This window comes from Acartia tonsa, chromosome 10, assembly GCF_053477335.1.
Source record: "Acartia tonsa isolate MP-2025a chromosome 10, ASM5347733v1, whole genome shotgun sequence".
Taxonomy (NCBI): domain Eukaryota; kingdom Metazoa; phylum Arthropoda; class Copepoda; order Calanoida; family Acartiidae; genus Acartia; species Acartia tonsa.
Genome location: NC_137269.1, coordinates 14,587,422 through 14,607,994, shown reverse-complemented (window position 1 = coordinate 14,607,994; position 20,573 = coordinate 14,587,422). Strand labels below are relative to the sequence as shown.

General features: G+C 36.9%; 2 protein-coding genes across 4 annotated transcripts in view; both read left to right on the top strand.

Moving 5' to 3' along the window:
* Positions 1 to 19,878, top strand: part of LOC145329485 (uncharacterized) — a 63,690-nt gene extending 43,812 nt beyond the window's left edge. The window contains exons 20-27 of the mRNA XM_080173656.1: positions 14,664 to 14,807; positions 15,003 to 15,087; positions 15,644 to 15,698; positions 16,558 to 16,770; positions 17,444 to 17,549; positions 18,476 to 18,599; positions 18,802 to 18,921; positions 19,242 to 19,878. Of these exons, the coding sequence (XP_080029782.1) occupies positions 14,664 to 14,807; positions 15,003 to 15,087; positions 15,644 to 15,698; positions 16,558 to 16,770; positions 17,444 to 17,549; positions 18,476 to 18,599; positions 18,802 to 18,921; positions 19,242 to 19,336 (942 nt within the window). The 3' untranslated portion in view covers positions 19,337 to 19,878. The remainder of the gene's footprint in view (positions 1 to 14,663; positions 14,808 to 15,002; positions 15,088 to 15,643; positions 15,699 to 16,557; positions 16,771 to 17,443; positions 17,550 to 18,475; positions 18,600 to 18,801; positions 18,922 to 19,241) is intronic.
* On the top strand, positions 6,043 to 8,845 carry LOC145329490 (uncharacterized). Of its 3 annotated transcripts, XR_013882940.1 has the most exons (7): positions 6,043 to 6,423; positions 6,663 to 6,719; positions 7,153 to 7,193; positions 7,527 to 7,664; positions 8,045 to 8,128; positions 8,522 to 8,606; positions 8,793 to 8,845. XR_013882940.1 is itself a non-coding variant. In XM_080173678.1 (6 exons), the coding sequence occupies exons 1-5, from the start codon at positions 6,234 to 6,236 to the stop codon at positions 8,102 to 8,104; spliced, it is 486 nt and encodes a 161-aa protein (XP_080029804.1). In that variant the 5' UTR covers positions 6,043 to 6,233; the 3' UTR covers positions 8,105 to 8,128; positions 8,522 to 8,628. The 3 variants fall into 3 exon arrangements, 2 of the variants coding, with proteins under 2 accessions (XP_080029804.1, XP_080029803.1); XM_080173678.1 differs by lacking the exon at positions 8,793 to 8,845 and having other exon boundaries at positions 8,522 to 8,628; XM_080173677.1 differs by lacking the exons at positions 8,522 to 8,606; positions 8,793 to 8,845 and having other exon boundaries at positions 6,046 to 6,423; positions 8,045 to 8,359.
* Positions 19,879 to 20,573: the final 695 nt, after the last annotated feature.

Here is a 20,573-nt window from a genome sequence, read left to right as displayed (position 1 = left end):
CGCCGGTAAGTCATTGTTTATTCTGCGCCGGATCTCGCTAAGCTCACTAAAAATATTGGACAGGTGCCTTTGCACTTCAGCCTCTTTTTTCGCCATCTCAGTAATAGCCTCTTGAACCTTAGTTCCCTGTCCTGCCAAAACACTTTCCACTTGTTGGCTCACCTGCTGTCCCAACTTGGCTGAACTACTTTCCCAATTATCAGTCATTGCTGTCTGTACACTTTGTACCATATAAGAAGTCTTTTGCTGTGCAGTAGTAGCCACCATTTGCTGCATCTCTGTATCTACCTTCCTTATACAGTCCATTAGATCCCTCTTATGCGAGGCCAACATATCTTTAATCCGATTATGACTGTCCGTCTGCCAAAGTTTCTGTGCAGTGTTCAAACTTTTGACTGATTCTCTTACAGCTTCACGAATTTTTTCCTCAATCATAGGCTTTAGAGTCACAGCAACAGAATTACTGATTTTACCTATATCTTCATCACTGAGCGGCGCCAAGCCACGTTTGTCATTCTTGCGCTCAGCCTTATTTCTCTCAACCTCAGCACGTAAATCTGGTAACTCCCTCTTTTGTTTAGGCCCAAGAGAATCTGCCCCAGCAGGCCGCTTGACCACGCCCCTTCTGGAAGTACCTTCCCCAGCATCATTATAAGCATTGCTGGCTCCCCTTCTGGAAGTACCTTCCCCAGCATCATCATAAGCCTTGCTGGCTCCCTTAGACCTGACTGACCCAGCAGCCTGATTTGGCACAAACTTACCAAATCTGCGCCGTCCATCACCAGAACCAGTATCTGCCACCTTTTCAGGCTTGTCCGTAGTAGGCTCAGTCCAACTGTCTATCTCCGAACCACTCTGATCACTGGGCAGACGATCCCTGGAATCAAGCTCAACTTCAAGACTCACGTTGCCAACATCGTCCTCATCATCATATCCAGGCTCATACCTGGGGGATTCTACATCATACTGCCTCCTGTCATCTCTTCTATACACAACATGCCGCCGATTAGATCTGCCAGCTTCCAACATTTCAACAGACGGTTCACGCTCCTCCCGCCGAGGTGGGGCAGACGGCCGCTGATACCGCCTTTCGTTTCCATCTCCATTTCCTGATAATAATCAATAATTAAATATTAACATTTTAATATTTTAATATTTTAACATTTTTCATATATAAGACGACATTCAAAACGAAATACTTTACATAAATTATATTTATCAGGGATGCCAAATTTTAATTACTGTTTTCCCGATAACGCGAAAATTTGACGCAATTACACAGTCTGCCTAGACAACCAACACACAGCAATCCAATAACCACCCCAGCAGCACCCATCACCGCCATAACAAAATGCTGCCAACTATTAGTCAACCAATCAATTGAGGAATTATACAAATGTACAAACCAATCTTCTGTCACCTCTACAACAAACGCATTTGAATTAGCAGCCAATTCCGAAAGTTTAGCCTCTTCCACAGACTCCAACACCTGTCCTTTCTCTCCCTTATCCAGCAGATGCTCAAAATTCAATGGTACCTTCAACCAACTATCCTCCAGCCGTTTAGTCTGAACCAGCTGCATTCCTGCCCCCTTATTGCCTAGATATAATCCAGGTTTAACTCTCACGAATACTGGATTTTTCCTACACTCGACAACCATTAACAAGGAAACATTTTTAACTAATCTTGTGAATGGTTCTACAGCAACAATTCTATCATCCATAAACAGAGAAAAATGACCAAGATAACACGGCAAATCTGCTCCTATAGTCACATTCAACCATCTTTTTTTACATACAGACACAAGCTCCATCTCCCCCAGATGTTGTACCAACAAATTTCCGACTTGCTTGATGTTGGAATGAAACAAATTATTCTCCCAACACCCCTGTTCTGCCTGCAAAATCCTTTCCACTTGATGATAGGAAAAAGTTAACTGTAATAATAAAGCACCATCCTCCTCTTTTTTTCGCATCCAAGGAAAGAAATTCTTTTTAGCAGTTGTAATCCACAAAACTACATCAGGAACGTTGGTATGAAAATAATGCAAATCAGTCAGAAAGTCAGAAAACTCCACTTTTTTCCCCAGTTTTAATCCCAACGAAAACTGTGGAGAAATCGCCAACCAACTTTGGCCACCCTGATTATTAGCATCATCCGCCATATTAGAAAATGTAAACAAAGTTAAATTTACAATTTCAATAGTCCGAAAATAACTAAAATAACGTCTATCTTCCTGTGATCTATTGTGAACTATCACTCGATCAAGCCCAAGCCGCAGATCAGACTCCAGACAGTGTGCCCCAATGAACTGGTCCTCAAGAAAACAGCTGTTATCAGGTAACATTGAAATTTGTATATTTTTCAAATAACTTGTAATCTGAACTTCTTGAAAAGTATTAGGCACAAAGGTATTATTTAAATAAATACCATCTCCTCTGCACTGAGGGTCAATCCCATACGTCATCATATCATCATACAGGATGCTACCATTTATGAAATAAGTCAGTGACCGGTCATAAAACGCTACAGGCAACCGTCGTCCATCTATGTCTAACACCCTCTGTTCCTCCATCCTTTTACAATCTTCACTAGAAATTAACTCATCACTACTAACAACAGCTGGTGCCCCTAAATGTAGATGGCTATATTTGCCGCAATACCAGGTGTGAACCGTTCTATCGACGTGACATTGTACCGCGGGCAAAAATCTCACTCCAACTTTTTTTAACAGATGACCGCTGACTGTTCCATTAAACTCATGCTGACCAAATACTGTACATTCTGAAGCCCTCAACTCAGGACCGTCGCCAACACACTCCTTTACTTGCACAGATATCACATCAGCACCACAAGGTAACAAACACAATCCCCAAATTAAAAAATATTTACCTGATTTAAATTTATTATTATGACCAGACATTATTAGCTGATAACTGTTCACCAATTCACCCGCAAATATCAACTGATTTAGCCTTTCATTGCAGGGCAACTTTCTACCTACTAGCTTTGTCAGCACATATTTGTTATTAAAATAATCAAATAACAATTCATGAACTCTTATTATAATATATTTTTTTTAAAATATTTATATGTATTTTAATAATATTTTTTTTCTCAAAAATAATTATTATCAGCTCTCCTTTCCCTACTTTCTCCGTCCTCGAGTTCCTATCTGAACATGTACCACAGGACCCCCTACCTGAGATCTTAACCTCCTCCCAGTGTCCCATAAATATTTCGCCACCCGTGATCCACTTTTCTTAATTGTAACTAATTTTTCAGGTGAAGATTGTGGCGGCGCCGTAGTCAAAAATGATTGTTCCGATGGAAGCTCAACCTCGTCAAAATTACCCTCAGCTACAGGAGCAGGCACCACAGATTCATCTGTCACTCCCACCTCTACTCCTTCACCTACAGGTATAATTTCTCTATTCTCATTCTCTGAAACTCTGTCATTATCAACCTCAACCTCACTCTCCTTCTCCTGAATCTCGTCACTCTGTCTTTCCTCTGCCAACTCAAAACCATCATTTTCAGATGACAAATACACAACATCTTCACTCTCTCTCTCCTCTACAGTTTCTTTCTCTACAGGCATATTGTCAACCTCCAAAAATATCTCATCGGACGGACAAATTTCAGGTAAAGGAAAAACGTTAAAATTAACCTCCTCCCCTAGAACTTCCGTTCGAGCATGAATTTTTCGAATTTTATCCCTAGCTACAACCTGATTTTTCTTGATGGGATTATTCCCAAAAGGTGCCAACTCATACAATGCATCCGAAAATTTCTTAACTACAATAAAAGGCCCTCCATAGAAAGACTGTAATTTCTTGGACACGTCAGTTTTTACAATATTAAAGAAAGCATAACAAACATCTGTAACTCTTAATGCTTCCCTCTGTACTCTGTGTTTATTTTGAACCTCTAAATATAACTTGGATTTTGTAGAAATTCTCTTAATTACATCCTCCATATTTTTCAGAAATTCCAAATACGACCGCGAGGATGAAGATTCAACAGACGGGACTGGTGATAGAAAATCGAGAGGAATACGTGGCTGCCGACCAAAAACCAGAAAAAATGGAGAATATCCAGTTCTAGTACTCTTGGAACAGTTAATCACCAACGTAGCCAAAGGTAATTTATTAGCCCAGTCCTTTGTTCCATGATTTTCATCTACTTTCAAAGCAGCATACAAACTTTGATTTTGCCTCTCTACAGGATTCGAATTTGGATTCCTGGGGGGAATTAGGACAGTATCCACCCCCAATCCTTTCATCACGCCTTTAAACACATTGCTTGTAAAATTTGTACCTCTATCCGATCTCAAAGCTCTAAATAAACCATAGGTAGGTACAAAATTTTCCAATATAGCCTTTACAGTTGTTTCAGTTTTAGCATCAACCAACGGACATGTAAAAACATATCTAGAAAATAGACAAACCATGATTAAGACAAATTTAACCGTCTGTCCCTGATGATAACATGGAGTCCAAGGTCCAACCAGATCTACGGACATATTAGCAAAAACTTCACTACTTTGAACAGAATGAGTTATAGGTGAAACATGTTTAGGATTACTTCCAGCCTTTTTCAAACATGTAATACAACTTCGTATTCTCGATTCCACAAACTTGTTCACGCCAGGCATAAAAAATCTCTCATTTATTTTACGTATTGTCTCCTGCACACCTCTATGTCCAGAACCATATCCACCATGAGCTGAATCAAATATATCATTGTATAAAGAAAGAGGCACTACAGGCCTCTCGACGAAACCCCCTTCGGCCAAAGGCTGTCTGAAAATTACAACCCCCTCTAGCACATACATATGGCCAATAAGATTGTACAATAGTTCTTTTCTGCCCGATAACTCCGCCCTCTCATAAGACGACAACTGTCTCCTTTCCAATATCCATAACCTTATTTCATTTAGGATCTCGTCCTGCTGAAGACTACTTTGCCAGACAAACTCAACATCCGCCTCATCCTCTGCAGAATGTACCTGCATAATAGAATAGATTTGATCCAGAAATGGTGAATCATCCAGGTAAGGATCCAAAATTTTATTATCTGTCTCTCTACACTCCTGACAATCCTTCAGTCGATGATTCTTACAATCTAACTCAGTTCTCGACAAATAATCTACGTTCACATGCTTAGTCCCCTGTCGATGGATAACTGTAAAGTCAAAACTTTGCAAGAAAGTTATCCATCGATAGGTGACACCGTTTATTGATCCTTTAGCCCAACGTTTATAATGCACTAGTGAAATACTGTCTGTCCGAACCAAAAACTCACGAAACCTACAAAAGTGTAAAAAATTCTTTAATGCATATACTAATGCACCTAATTCTCCTTTATAGGAAGGATAATTTTGTTCTGCAGCATTACACTTCTTACTACAGACACCAAACACTCTCTCCACACCATCCTGTTCTTGCGAAATAATCCCTGCAAAATACTGAGAACTATAATCTACATCCACAATAAAAAGATTAGGATTATCCCATTGAGGATAGCCTTTACACATTTCAGTCTTGAACATTTCCATAAATTCAGTCCATACTCTGTTCAACTCTTCTGTCCACTTTATTATAGTGTCATTCCTGTGACTATCCAACATGCACGACCTCTTGGCATAATCAGCAAAATATCCTCTGTAATAATTAGTAAATCCCAAAAATTTCTGCAACTCCTTCCCTGTTCTAGGCTTGCCCCAATCCTTAATCCGTTCCAGATATGCAGGATTCATTTTCAATCCATCGGCACTAATAATATGTCCCAAATAATGGCATTCTCTAGTCAATAAATCACACTTATCTAAATTTAATTTCAGGTTGACCTGCCGAAGAACTTGAAACAGTGCCTGCAGATGCTCTACATGTTCCTCTGGACTTGATGAAAACACGATCAGATCGTCCAAGTAGCTGATACAGAATCCATACATACCTGGCAGGATAGACAGCACCTTATCCATCAGAGCACAGAACAGGCTGGGTGCATTACACAACCCAAATGGCAACCTGTTAAACAAATACATCCTGTTTGCTGCACTAAAAGCTGTTAACGGTTTAGAGTCTTCATCCATAGTCATCGAATGGTAGGCAGCTGTCAAATCAAGAGTACTGAACACCTTGCCAGAACCCAGCTTCGTCAAATTATCCGAGATCAGTGGCAGCGGCCACGCCACCCGCTTAGTCACGTTGTTGAGGTTGCGGAAATCGATGACAAACCTCAACTTAGCCTCTGCTCCAGGTGCAGCCTTCTTTTTCACAGCAAAGATAGGACTGGACCAATCCGAGAAACCCTCCTCAATAATGCCAGCATCCAGCCATTTGGTCAACTGTTCCTTCAATTTAGCATCGTACTCTGGATTCAAAGGAATATTTCTGGCCTTCACAGGTTTAGCTCCAGGTAACAATTCTATATTATATGTCATTAATCTACAATCACCAATATCTGAATCATTCATTGAAAAGATATCAAAATTTTCCAAACAAATTTTAATAATCCTGGGTTTCAATTCTGGATTTTCCTTAATCATCTGGTTTTCATCTAACTTCAATTTTTGAATAATAAACTGTACCCGTTCATGCATTTTTTGCCCCGACAACTTTTCTGGCTTATCCAATTCATTAATTGTTTTATTACAGGTAACATCTTGATTATCCATGATGAAACAATGCCCCATCTTCACATTTCTCAGCAAGGTAATAGGTTTTATTGACGCATTAACCACATTAACCACACAGGACCCATCTTTCCGTGGCTGATACACCCCCTCAATAATCATAATCCCATTGCCACTTGTCATCTTAGAAGAATTAGGGGACACGTACCAAAGCCCATCTTTAATCCGGTCACATGCACCACAGCGGTAGATCCTCCAGGATAAAAAATAGTTTTATCCAGCAACTTCACATTATACTTCGTTGAATATAACTCTCCAAACCCACCCCCCTCCTTTATCCCTGGCAAGGTAGGTTTAGATGGAATTTCAGAATTCATTCGTCCGGACAAAATAGGAATTTTCTGTATCTCTGCCACCACCTGTTTCTGTAAACAGGAATTAATAGGAACAGATTCCCCACAAAATTCAAACTTATCTTCATCCAAACAAATATTAATTTTATTCTTTTTCAGGAAATCAGATCCAAGATTTACCAACCTACTCGTCACCTCAGGTACATAAAATATCTCCGTAAACACAGCTTGAGTTCCAGCAAATCTAAATTTCAACTCAACATATCCAATAATATTAACTTTCTTTAAATCTACTGAATATGCTGATAATTTAGCAGGACAAAACTCAACTCCATGTTTATCAAGAATTTCTCTAGATATCAAAGAATTAAAATTATTTCCTGTATCAATAATTCCTAACTCCTTCACCGGAATATCAGCCCCAGGCACAAGAAATTCTAAATCCGCACAAATAGGCATTTTCGTTATCTTCAAAAACTTCACAATCTCTTGAAAACACTAGTCATTATAATTAATATATCCATATATTTTAGATATACATCATTCCACTACACAGCAGTCAGCCCCTCATCTGTCACCAGCCGCCAACATACTGTTCAATTTATGAAATCCTGTACATCTCCCAAACTACCAGCATCACACAGCTACACTCCAAGTTTTTTTTTATACAGGTAAGCACCTCTCGAAGTATTCAACCTTGCATAGGTACTTATCAAAAAATAATATATAGTAGATATATATATATATATATAAATATATATATATAAGGTTTTCATTAACACGATCACACCTTGACTGACGAATAAACAAGACAGTAATGCTTTATAAAGTTGAAAGCAATAATATAAATACAAAACAGCAAAATTAACTATTTACAGTACTATAGCCTATATAATGAATATGAATAAAAGAACGATCTATAAATTTCATCCTAGAATGAGATTTATACATCAAATCAATCATATCCATTACATAGGATATTGCTGGAAATTGTTTCTGGCTATGTCAGCAATCATAGCCTCATACTGTTTCTCATCTCTGCTCTTTTCAGAATCCACAACAGGCCCCACCTGATTGCCCCACCTATCCACAACAGGCCCCACCTGATTGACTGTCTTCTTCAGAAACTGCTCAGGTATTACCCTATTATTAGGCACTCCAGGACCCTCTTTCTTTTCGCTACCGGCTGAGAAAAACTTAGCTTTGGTCTTTCCTATGCGAGAATCAGGAGCTGGCGGCTTGCCATCTCTCTTCTGCCAGCAACTAGCCACTACATGACCTTTTTTCCCACAATACCAACAAATCATAGTTTTAGCCGTCGAATTCAGAGCCCCAATCACGTTCTCAACCTGATCCCAAGGAATATCATCATCCCCTTCAATCCACGCATTATTATCGCCAATCTCAGTCCTGCCCTCCATATCAGATACATGCACTTCACTGATTACAGGCCTAGCTTTCACCTCCCTAGAATCCTCTAGCCTCAACCCTTCCATAGCCTGAGAATAACAGGACGTTACATTTTCAGGTGATACGTGTCCAGAACGAGCCCAGCTTACATAATGCTGACCTCTGCGAATCAAATAAGTCAAGAAAGCACTGTAATCTTCCAGGTAATGCATAGATTCAATGAAATTAGCCATATCTCTAGCTAAATCAGAAAACAGCAAATTCTTAGCCACATTATTATAGAAATCACGCCAAGATTGTCTAGAAATTTGACCAGGATGCATAAGCCTAAACAGACGCAATTTAGCATTGAAAAACGCATCCACATTCTGACCACTCTTTTGTTTCAGGGCGTAAAAGAATTCGGTAGCCGACTCTGTATCAGCAAAGGGTATCACCAACCTTCTTATCAACAGGTAATAACCTAAAGCACTTAAGGAAGCATTAGCCTCCGGCGTAATCAACCTCCCCATCTTCTTCCCTTTGCACTCAAAAATCCTATTGTACAGGATGTCCTTGAAAAGCATAGGATCCTCCAACTTTGCGAACCTAGCAACCCTCCATAAGGATAAGAAATAATCCTCAAAATCAATGTTTCCATCCCAAAATGGAGCATCCCGCACAAAATCACTATCCCACTTGACTCCTCTTACAAGACAAAACTCCTTAAACTGCTCCTCTACAGTCTGTTGGCTTACACTACCGCCGGCCACCTTTTTATAGGCCTTAAGCACTTCAGCCCTTTCCTCAATTAAAGGAAATATATCCAACAATTGATTTTCATCTCAACTCTCACGAACATTCATCCAATTTCCATTCCCAACAGGACCTAAAAACTCAATCTGCAAAAACTTCAAATGTCCAGGAGCACTTTTCCCTCTTTTAGCCTCAAAATTTGTAGAATCCAATTTAGCCTCCACACTCAAACGATTAATAAAAGATGTATTAAACGAATCATCCCCCGTCGCCTTGACTGCAGATACACTAGCCCCCATACTTGTTTCATACAAAAAACCGCTAATATCCCCATCCACTGGCAATTGCGCCACCTTTTTCTTAATAGTAGCCAAATCAACATCATAACCTAACTTCTTATGCTCATCAGAGTTCTTAAACTCTTTCACCTTATTCTCCAGCCGTTTATTCGCCGCCGTTAACTTATCCACCTGATCTTTGACAGTCGTATGCTCCTGCAACATTGCCCTAACATATTTTTTTATGCTTTCAGGCACAACGTCATTCTCCACCTCGCCCAACGCCAACTCCACATTCGCATTGGCACCTGCACCAGCATCCTCAGCCGCAGCATCCTCCTCCTCCCAATGTTCGGGAGTTCCATCATCATCCTGACTGTCATTCTCCCGAGGACGTTTAGGCGGCCGTCCACGCTTGCCTTCAGTTTTACCCCGCTCTCCTTTTTCTCCATCAGCCATATCCGAGCACTGGAACTAGATCCGCCGTGAAATTTAGATCAAAAGAGTTAAAGAATGAAATTCCACAGAAACCTGAAATATAAATCAAGTTAGAAATATAAAAATTAAAACAAAACTGTGAAAAATCCGAGATAAAAAAATATCTCAAAAAGTGAGTGACTTCAAATTAAACACCACTTCCCCCACCCTTAACTCAGCAGCAGGTCTAAATAACACGTAGCACAATAAGACTGCGCCAAATGTGATATAGACAAACAGCGTAAGCTAATGATAGAGTAGACTTTAATGTTCAATTCAAAATGCAATCAGATTTTAAGTATTTATTATATTGGATTAAATGCAGTTTTTGAGTAAATAAGATTATATATTGATACTATATTTAGAAATGATTAAATATGTTAATAAGTCAAAACTACTGATTATTCAAAGCTGGATAGTTCTGAAGTAGCAGGATGTCTGTCTGTATATCAGGACACCAAACAACAGGATGACTGTCTGTTTAATTAATACAATGTATTAATTAACTATGCACTTTGAAGGGGTAGAATATCTGTCTGTGCAAACTATCTAAAGTAGTAGGATGTCTGTAAATAGCTGTATTGGTCTTAATAAAGACTCGAACCCAAACCAGATAATGTTCTGTGTTAGGACTCTCAATATCAACTGACTTAAATATATTTTCTCTTCATTCTTTCTGAGAGCAATTAAAGAGCAATTAAGAGTAACAATTAACATATGGTCTGCAAACTTAAATATATGACATCACAACATAAATATATGACAATCTTTTGCAGCCAGACATTCTGGAGTATTCCTTCTTTCTTTTGGTAACATTACAGCAAGGACTTCCTCATGAGCCCAATTGTACAGGACATCCTCTGGCAGCATTTTTCTGATCTTTTGATCTTCTACATGTGTTGAAAATGCTTTTGATCCATTGTCCAACTTTACTGTTACCCAATTTACCTCTTCAATTTGCCTCTCTCTTTCCTCTGTATTGTCTACTAGACCTTCTCCCATCTCTTCTTTCCTAATATGCTCATTATCCATTACATCTGTACTGAAAGGTTTTGTTCCATCATCCAATTGTATATTCATCCAATTAGCTACAGTTCCTGTTGCTTTGCCTGCTTTTCCTGTTACTATACCTGGGTACCATTTATCCCCGATCTTCCATTCTATCCTGTCATTTTTCTTGAAACCATGCTCTTGCGTCTTCTTTTTCTTAGTGATTGTTCTACTCCTAGATTGTGTACGTGTAGGTATTGATGGTCTACTTGTTATCTGTTGCTCTTCATCCTCATCTGTTTCAGGAAACTCTGCTGTTCTCTTAGGAGTGCTTGTGTGATGATTTGTGTTCTCTTCCATTGTCTGTTCTCTTCTCTTTTCTCTTTTTGTTCTTTCTTCAGCATACAGTTCTGGAACATACTTTTGTTCAGCCTCATCCTTCTCTTTCACCTTATCTTTGTGAGTCTCTTTTTCTTTTGTCTCCTTCTTTGTTTTATCATCACTTTTCTCACTGGCTGTTCTTTCAACTGTGATTGAAAAATCTCCATTCTTTCGTTTTATTTTCTCTACCAGCTCATCCTTTGCTTTCATGAGTCTATTTGCACTTACTCTTATGCCAAAGCTTCCATGTCTAACATAGATAACTTTACCATAATGTCGCATGATCTTATCCACAATCGTTTCAGGCTTCTTATCCTTGATCACTTCCCCTACTGTGAATCTTGTGAAGACATCAACCATATAGAGTATATACTTGTCTTCCCATACCTTCAAATCAATTGACACTACTTGGTTGAAATCGTTTGCCATATTCATTGCTACAACTGGTCTATCTGGAGTTTTTCGTCTTAACACACAACCCTCACATCCATCAATGATTTTATCAATGATCTTGGAAAAGCTATCATCCCACTTATCTGCTGCTTTTAGTAGATTGACAAAGGACTGCTTACTTCTATGTCCAAACTGGGCATGAAGCTTCTCAAGAACTTTCTTTTGTTCCTTTGAGTCAGCTCTTTTGATATCTACCATAAGGACTTGTTGCATGTCATATATTACCCCTTTGTCTAGTAAGTCTATGATATAATGTCCTGCAGATGTCGTGTTAACTACTAAGGGTTTATCGTTGATTGTCACTCTATCTCTTTTCATGTCAATACCTATCCCTAATCTTCTCATCTCGTTCTTAGATAGTAGTAGTGGAATATCTGAATCAATGATATCCACTTCTATCTTGTAATCTTCACCTCCAATCTTCACTGGAAGTCTATAGAAGCCAATAGATGACAACTCTCCTTGGTTTCCAAACCTAAAAGCTGTTTCACTCTTGTACGGTCCCTCTATTCTCTTTCTCATGCTGTCCGTCATTGAGTTTATGAATATATCTGTCCACTTCTTTCCAGCAACATTTGCCGTACAGCATGTGTCCATTGCAGCACAGTTTATTGTCTCTGCTGTAAACTTGCTTAGTTCAACTTTATTCGTGGTCAGATGAACCGATTGCGTGTTTCTGGACCTACGGCTTTCTCTTGAGCTATCCCTGTCATCCCTGTGTCTTCTTGGACTATCTTCGTATCTCCTATTATGTCCACGGCTTCTGTCTTCTTCTTCACTTCCACTTGATGACTCTACAAGAGATTCTTCTGATGATTCTTTCTTTCTCTCTGCCATGTAAGTATCCCTTGTCCCTGATCTTTTCTCTTTGTATCTCTTATTCTTCTTGTCATATTCCTTACCTCGTCTGTCTTGTCTATCATGTCTATCATTTCTATCTTGTCTATTCCTATTCTCATGCGAGTCTGGACAGTTGGCAAGCAAGTGCTTATTGCTTCCACAACGATGACATTTAAGCCTTGTACCTGTAGCACCTATTGGATTTAAATCTCTATCACGGCTGTTGTCCCTGCTAGGCAGTTTCTGGTATGATTTTCTATTGCCTTTCCTTGGTGGACGCCATCCGTTTGCTACTAGAACGTCATGGTCATGTGTAGATAGAAATGCATCATTCTGACTGCTAACATGTCCCATTGCATTACATAAAACGTCTGTCATTCTATCTTTAATCTCCTTGTAGAGTGTGTTTGCTTCGAAATTTTTCTTAATATTTACCCCTGTCATTACCATCTTGTAATCTATATCTGATAATTTTGCTTTCTTTAAAAGCATATAGGCTGTAACATTGTCTTTAAATTCAATTTCATTTGCCGCCGCTAGTTGTATAACTTCCTCAAATCCTGAAATGTATTCTGATATAGACATACTTACTGTCTTTACATAATCATAGAATTGTGTGAATACTTCTAATTGTCTACAGTGCTCACTTTTACCAATCTTTTCTTCTAAGAAATCCATAATTTTCTTTACCCCCTCACTATCATTTGCTAAAGATGTTGGTTTTACTACTTTCATAAACTTCTTCCTTAAATTTCCCCCAAACTTTTTGGAATCAATCGGTATGGTTGAAAAAAGCATTGGAGCCCTACGATTTTCATCTATATCTGTACATAGTTCCCACAAATCTACTAGTTCCTTATACTCTTCAAATGTATCACAATCATCCAAGTATGGTATAGGCATGGACGTGTGATGTCTGGTTCGGTGTTGATTATTCATCCTACTAAAAGACCTATACCTATCCTCCTCGTCGCTCATTTTTAGTTAATTGCCTGGGGTTTAATTTTTATCTGAATAAAAAAATGACTCTAAAAAAAACTTTTTGTTGTCTGAAAAAAAATACACAAAAGTACAATCTTTAAAATTGTTACTCTTGTTATCTGAAAAGAAAAAAATAAAAGAAACTAAAATAAATGAACACACATATTCTTTATTTTATTTATTTTTATCTGAATAGAAAATAATTTATTTATTCTGATTAAACAAAGCTGGTATAAGTTCAAACAGTATAAATTATGAACACACAAAAATATATATGACTTAGGCTGATATAAAGTCTTTATTTTTATGTTTCTAATTTTATGTTATAACTGGTATAAAACATAAATACACTATTCCGCCAGTGTAACTAATCTATATCCCGCTTATAGATTTACTGCTAACAAAAAAAATCCTGTATACTTTCCGCTAGTATACGTTTGCATATCTTCCACTTATGCTTGATTAGGTGTTGTATTGTGTGCTCCTACTTTTCCTTACTGATTAAATGGTCCATAGATCTTTTTCCCACTTTTGACAATGCTACCATTGAGAAAATAGCATAAAACCACTACCTGGGCTTAATGCAGGCGGACACACACAATGCAACGTCTAAGCTCCCATCCTCCTAGGATCTGTAAAACGAGATTCACATAAACTTAGCTGCCACAGAAGTAAATATTAAAAACCCCAGGGCTTCTCTGGAATTACAAATGTTCATATCAGTAAGCATAATAAATGCAATAAGGCAGTTATCATAAAGGCACATAATAATCAAATATTTATACAGGATAAAATTGGTTTGGTTGTTGATGTAGTTGATGATCTTGTCCATCTCCTCCTCGGTATTGCTCCTAGATCATAAACATACATTTGACATGTTATTTTACGCAATAACGCCAACATTTCATATTTATTTTATTTTATTTAATTATAAAAAACCATGGTGAAACTTATTTTTTTTAGTCGACATAAAGATATTAAACATTACTCTAGTATATTCACCAATAAAACATCTAGAATCACTTGCTCTTTTGTTCGTGCATAGTCCCCTTTGGACAGGTGAATCAATATTATATCCAGTTTACAATATTTAGAAATTGGTTAGTCATTTTTTTTTTAATTTAGGATAACAAATGGAAAAAATTTGCCACGTACATTGGTTTTACAAAACAAGAAATCAAATCTAAGCTTCAGAACTCGCCAGATCCATTTCTGACCATGATGAATTTGTATCAAAACAGAGGCGGAACTCCTGAAGAATTTGTTTCGGTAATAACAATTTTAACATAATGGCTTTTAATGAGACGAATCAGTTCTGAACACTGATGCAAAAGAAATTTTTTATATAGAAGTTCAAGTTAGGTAGGTACTACTAATTAATTTATTCAAGCTTCAGTTTTTTTTTCTATCCGTGGAAATATTTCAAACCTTTTTTCTAGATTAATGTATATTGCTTATATTTAGAGTTTGTACACCGTCAGCCGAGATTCTAATCTTGGATCCAGTTCTGTTAGCAACCTTTCTGGCACACCAAATTCTACATCATCTGGTAATTTTTTAGAAGCACCAAATGATTAAAGTATGTCGAAGGCCTTTATGCGTTCGACCTGAAACGGAACAGTCATCTTTTTTTCATCTCAAAAAGGCACCAGTTTTCATGAAAACTACCTAATCTTGTTTGTTTTATTTTTGGATATATCTATGATACTCGCACTTAATATTTATATATTTCTTTTTATTGCCAGAAATCTTTGGTACATTAAAGCCATCTTTGAAAGATTAAAGGGAGATTGAAAGAAATAGGGAGGAGTAAAATGGAGTAGGAGTTTATTTCTATAGATCTTTCGTTCTTATTTTTTTTTATTTATGTTTTTTTACTCGTCAGCAGAATTGAGCGGTATTTTTCTCCCCAACTTAAGCTTTGACCAAAAAATAAACGACTATTACAAAATATGAACTCTTAAGTACGAAATATAGGAGACCTGTGCTTGTACGGTCCTACTCCTGTATCGCCCAGTCTAAAATTGATTACAGCATAATAAATTAGTTGTGGTCCTTATAGTATTAAACCATATCAATTATTTTTAAACATAATTCATATTTAGGAGTTACAGGTTCAGGTTCCCAGAGAAGTCAAGAATCAGCAAATTTAACAAAAAGGTTTGTTTCGTATACATATACTAAAATACTTCGACTGCGCCACAAATACCTTAGGGAAGACCTTGATATGTAAGTAGATTGAAAAATTTGGGAATAGTCCCTTTGGTGGCAACGCCCCTTAAGGGAAGATTCGTAGTATTTTTAAAATGGCTTTTTATAAGTTATTTTAGGTTAGGTAAGGTTATATTGGGTTAGGTGAATGCCCCACAGGGTTAGGCAATTGGCCCCACAGTGTTAGAGCCCCCCGCAGGGGCTAGAAATAGGAGAAAAGCTACTGTGAAAAATACGAAGAATCGCACCTTAAGGTGCGTTGCCACGAAAGAGACTATACCCAAAAATTTAATTAAAAGGGAGGGGGCGGAAGTGACACTTTTTGAAACAAAATTAAAAGTCCAAGGAACTCAACTAAATAAAGAGTTACAGCTCTGAGATTTGACATAGTAGTTGCTTTAAAAAGGTACAACATGGAACTTTGAAGAAACTCTCGCTGAAAACTGCCGTACTTTTGTTTGCCTTTTCTCGCCAAGTTAGACAATTTTCAATCATTTGAGACAAACTTTTTTTTTAACAAAAAAACCTGATATTTGCACTTAACATTTTTTAATATGTTGAAAATGTTTGAACATGGAGAAAAATAATCAGTGTCAAAAAAATTATAGGAAAGTTTTATAAAAAAAATATAAGTTTGTCTCTTTTTTCCTGGCCTAATTTCTTTTTCCCTGCACCTGTGAAAAGCAGCCGGTTGACGAGATCTGTAAAACAGTCATAATTATTCTTTTTTACTTAAGATCTGAACGTTTTTCAGTAAGAATTGTATGTAGAATAATGTTTGGAGGAATTTTTATAAATATTATTTTAGGTTTTCTTTCTTTAATCTTAATCCGTGGAGAAAAGAGGAAGGTTCAGACAGCGGGACAGCAGATATGAACATGATGGATTTATCTCCAGCTGATAGTAAGGATAGCAGGAAGCGAGCTCGTGATGGTGTCGAGGCTGAACCTGACTCACCACCAAAGGCAATAAAACGGCAGAAGATGAGCACTGTTTCTGAAAGAAGAAGTCTTGCTGGAAGGTACATTTATATGTTAGAAATAACACATTATTTACCTATATTTTGCAAGGTTTCAAACTTTAAGCGCCAAACGAATTAAGCTGATTTTAAGATGTTATTACATATCCATTAGAATTTAAAAAATACAAAAAAATATTTAGAATGAAATTAAACCAAAGATAACAATACCCTCAAGTAGCGAATCACAGTATATTTAAATACACACTTATAATAAGAACAGAATGTAGAACTTAACCTGTTCTTCGATCTTCCCTTTGATTTCAGAGCTTCACTTTTATGGATTTTGTCATTTTTGTATTTATGTTATATTTGATTTAGGCCTTTTGTCCCAATGGGTCTTTGGTCTTATTATGTCTTATGGCATTTAGGTCTTTTGTAATTAGGCCTTATGTCCCATTTGGTCTTTTGTATTATTGTGTCTTTTGGATTTAGGTCTTTTGTAGCAACGCCCTTTCATCATTATCTCTTAAATAGCAGCTTAGAAATTTACGTGGCCCCATACTGCTTCTTACGGACGGACGAACAAACATTACAAATTTAAGAGTGCTACTTTAAACACATGTTACATCCAAACGTATTTACTGAGAGGAGCTAAGCTTGATGCAAAACGAGTGTTTAAAATACAGTTTTATAAGATAAAGTTTGAATATGTTAAATAGACTTAAATTTTTAGTCGGTGTCATAATAGTAGTGGAACAGCTGGAGGAGATAAAGAGAAAAGACGCAGATATGCTCTTCATGATGATAGCTTCAGTAGTAGTGATGAAAGTGGCGCCGAGGTAATAATATTTTTGCTACAATTCTGGTGCTTCCATCAGTAATTTGTAAAACGTATTTTTTTTCACACAACAATTAACTTACTATGTTTTCTTTATTTGTGTATTATGTAATATGATATATCTGTTCTCTATTTTACCTCAGAGTAGCTTTTCATAGGTCTTGGCAGGTTGATAACTATTGAGGGGGGGGGGGGTTCCCATGAGATATCGTCAAAAATAAAAAATGGAGGGGGGGGGAGGGGGGGGTAATGCAACCATCTCGTAATCAGTGAGCAAATGGCACTTAGAATTCGAAATTTGATCTGAAATTTTGCATGAGTAATCCTTGGTAGGTCTATTTTCCCTAAATTGAACAAAAAGTTGGAAAAGTAACGGATAACGGCTGGCGGCTCAGCCGTTTAGCCATTTTTTAACTATTTTTAAGGCAAATCATCACGAAACCTATCTCAGACATAATACTCTTTGCTGCTGCAAAACGTTTTTATACGGTTCTAGCCGCTAGTTGCTAGTACTAGAAATCTAAATATGTTTTTTTGTATCATTTCACATGATTTAAAGCAAAAATATGTTTCACAAATTTGATTCTTACATAATTCATGGCAGATTTGCCCTAAAAATAGCCAAAAAACGGCTAAACGGCTGAGCCGTTACTTTTTCAACTTTTTGTTCGATTTAGGGAAAATAGACCAACCAAGGATTACTCATGCAAAATTTCAGATCGAAATTAGAATTCTAAGTGCCAATTGCTCACTGATTACGAGGTGGTTGCATTAAAAAAAACCTTTTATTGCCGCGCCTTGCCAACTTTTAGATATTTTTTTTATAAACAGCTAATCTTAACTTATTGAAAAGAACATTTTACGTGCCGCTAGAGGCCTCTAGGGGCGTACCCGCTAATAATATATAACTTGATATGATGTATTAAGGGCCCTGGAAGGAAATTGAAGAGCGTTTCAACAGAGCATCACAAGAGGAATCCTCGTAAATTAACAGACAGTGATCTCTGGCAGATTTCTTCATCTATGAATGCTATAAATTGGAGAGCTCTTGGTAACCTTGTTTTACGTTTGTAAAATTAAGATAAAAAATGTCTTGTAACGTAACCTGGCCTTAAGTAATAAATAAACAAAGGAAAAACTATTCACTCTCCATATTTTCACATTTTTTTCAAATTAAGAAGTGGGTGTGGTTCTGTTCTTGGCCATACATACTGTAAATATCTAAAATTTATTTAACTGTAAACAATATTTAGGACGAACTCTGGGTCTCGAGGAATCTGTACTGTTAAATCTAGAGCACGCACATAAAGGATCTGGAATGAGAGAGTGTGCATATCAAACTTTGCTCACATGGAAGGAAACTAAACCAAAGGAAAGTTTTTACATGCATTTGATAAATATATTTCAATTCATGACAGATTAGAGGACATTTTCCCTAAAACTTGAATGACGATGCAAACAAATACAATTAATACTGGGGATGGCATTCCGAGACACTAATTTCTCAATCGTTGCATAAAATTGAAAGATTCAGATTCCGATTGAATCCAAGTAGTAAAATACGACTTAAAAAGGAATCTGATTTTTAAAATTTATTTTTGAAACGAGAAACGATTTAGAACCATACTTCTTAAAAATACTTAAAAATTGATTAAGGTCAAGTTTAAATTAGTAAAAACTGGTTATGACTAGGCTTGTACTTTTGGAGGCCTATACACTGCCTTGTGTGAAGAAAGGATGAATTCAGTAGCTAAATCTATGGCCTCTCTTTTGTCTCAAACTAATTAAAATGCATTTAATTTGTAACAGTATATTAGCATTAATATTATCTTTTTACATCTAATCTTCAAAGAACCTTAAAGTTTGGCTAAATTTTGCTCAATAAATTCAATGCTGACAAATGTCTTATGATAAAGTTCGTTATAATCCCCTGGATTTGAACCTGTTCTAACACATTAAAAAAATGAATCGTTTATCGCATTACAGACAATTTTCAACTAATAAAATAAAAATCATAAGCTTAACACCAGTATTGTTGGCCCGGGGCCAACATAACTTGAATTAATTTTATGAATTTACGATTCGCGTAATACGATGAGATAAATTTATCTATTGAAACCTAAATTGTAATTATTTAGATCTATATCTTAACATTTACTTGTTGTTCTCTTATATTTTTAAATAGTTCACGTTAAAACTGAAATAGTACAATCCAATTTTTTACGCTTTTTATGACAAAATGAAATATGAGGTACCTTTAAGTTCACAATTAATGAAATGTACACTAAAAATATTTTATGTTATCCTTATTTAATAAATGTATGAAATTATACCTAGGTTTTTTTATTCACTTCAACAAAATGCGAAATGAAAACAACAATTGATTCTTAAAACTTAATGTTTTGGTTAAGGGATGAAATAAAGATAAAATTTTTAATAATTATACTATCTTAATCTATAATACAAAGTAGCTTGATGTCTATCCGTCCCTAAAGATCTCGGTAACCACTGAACCGATTGAATTCTCCTCTTCAGGGATATAGGCCCAGGTCAAAATGTACCTGTCCAAGCTGGCGAAGTTCTTCTTGATAGTGGCCAGGAATAGGTTTTTGTGGTATGGGCACGTCTATTGGTGAATGCTAAAAGTAGCCCCAGGCCCAAAAGTCCATTGAATTAAGATCGGGCTGCTGGGAGGCCCCATCTTCTTGGGAACTTGAGTAAACGCAGGATCCAAATTCACCCAACTTTCAAGCCACCCTTTGACACGGAGGTCACTGTTGAGCTAGAACGACGTTATATACCTTTTTGGAAAAGGCATGAAGATTGAGGTAGGGTTGTCAGCGCAATTCATAGTCTAAAATGAGTTGTAAGTTTTTATTTAGGTCTCTAACCTAAAGAACCGAGAAATTTTCACGATTTTTGACGTTTTTGACATCTCTAAATCTGCAACGTTTCATTTTGCCGGATTACTACAGCCAAGCCATTTAAATAGAGAGCTCTAGTCTTTTCTAGTGTCTTACTTATG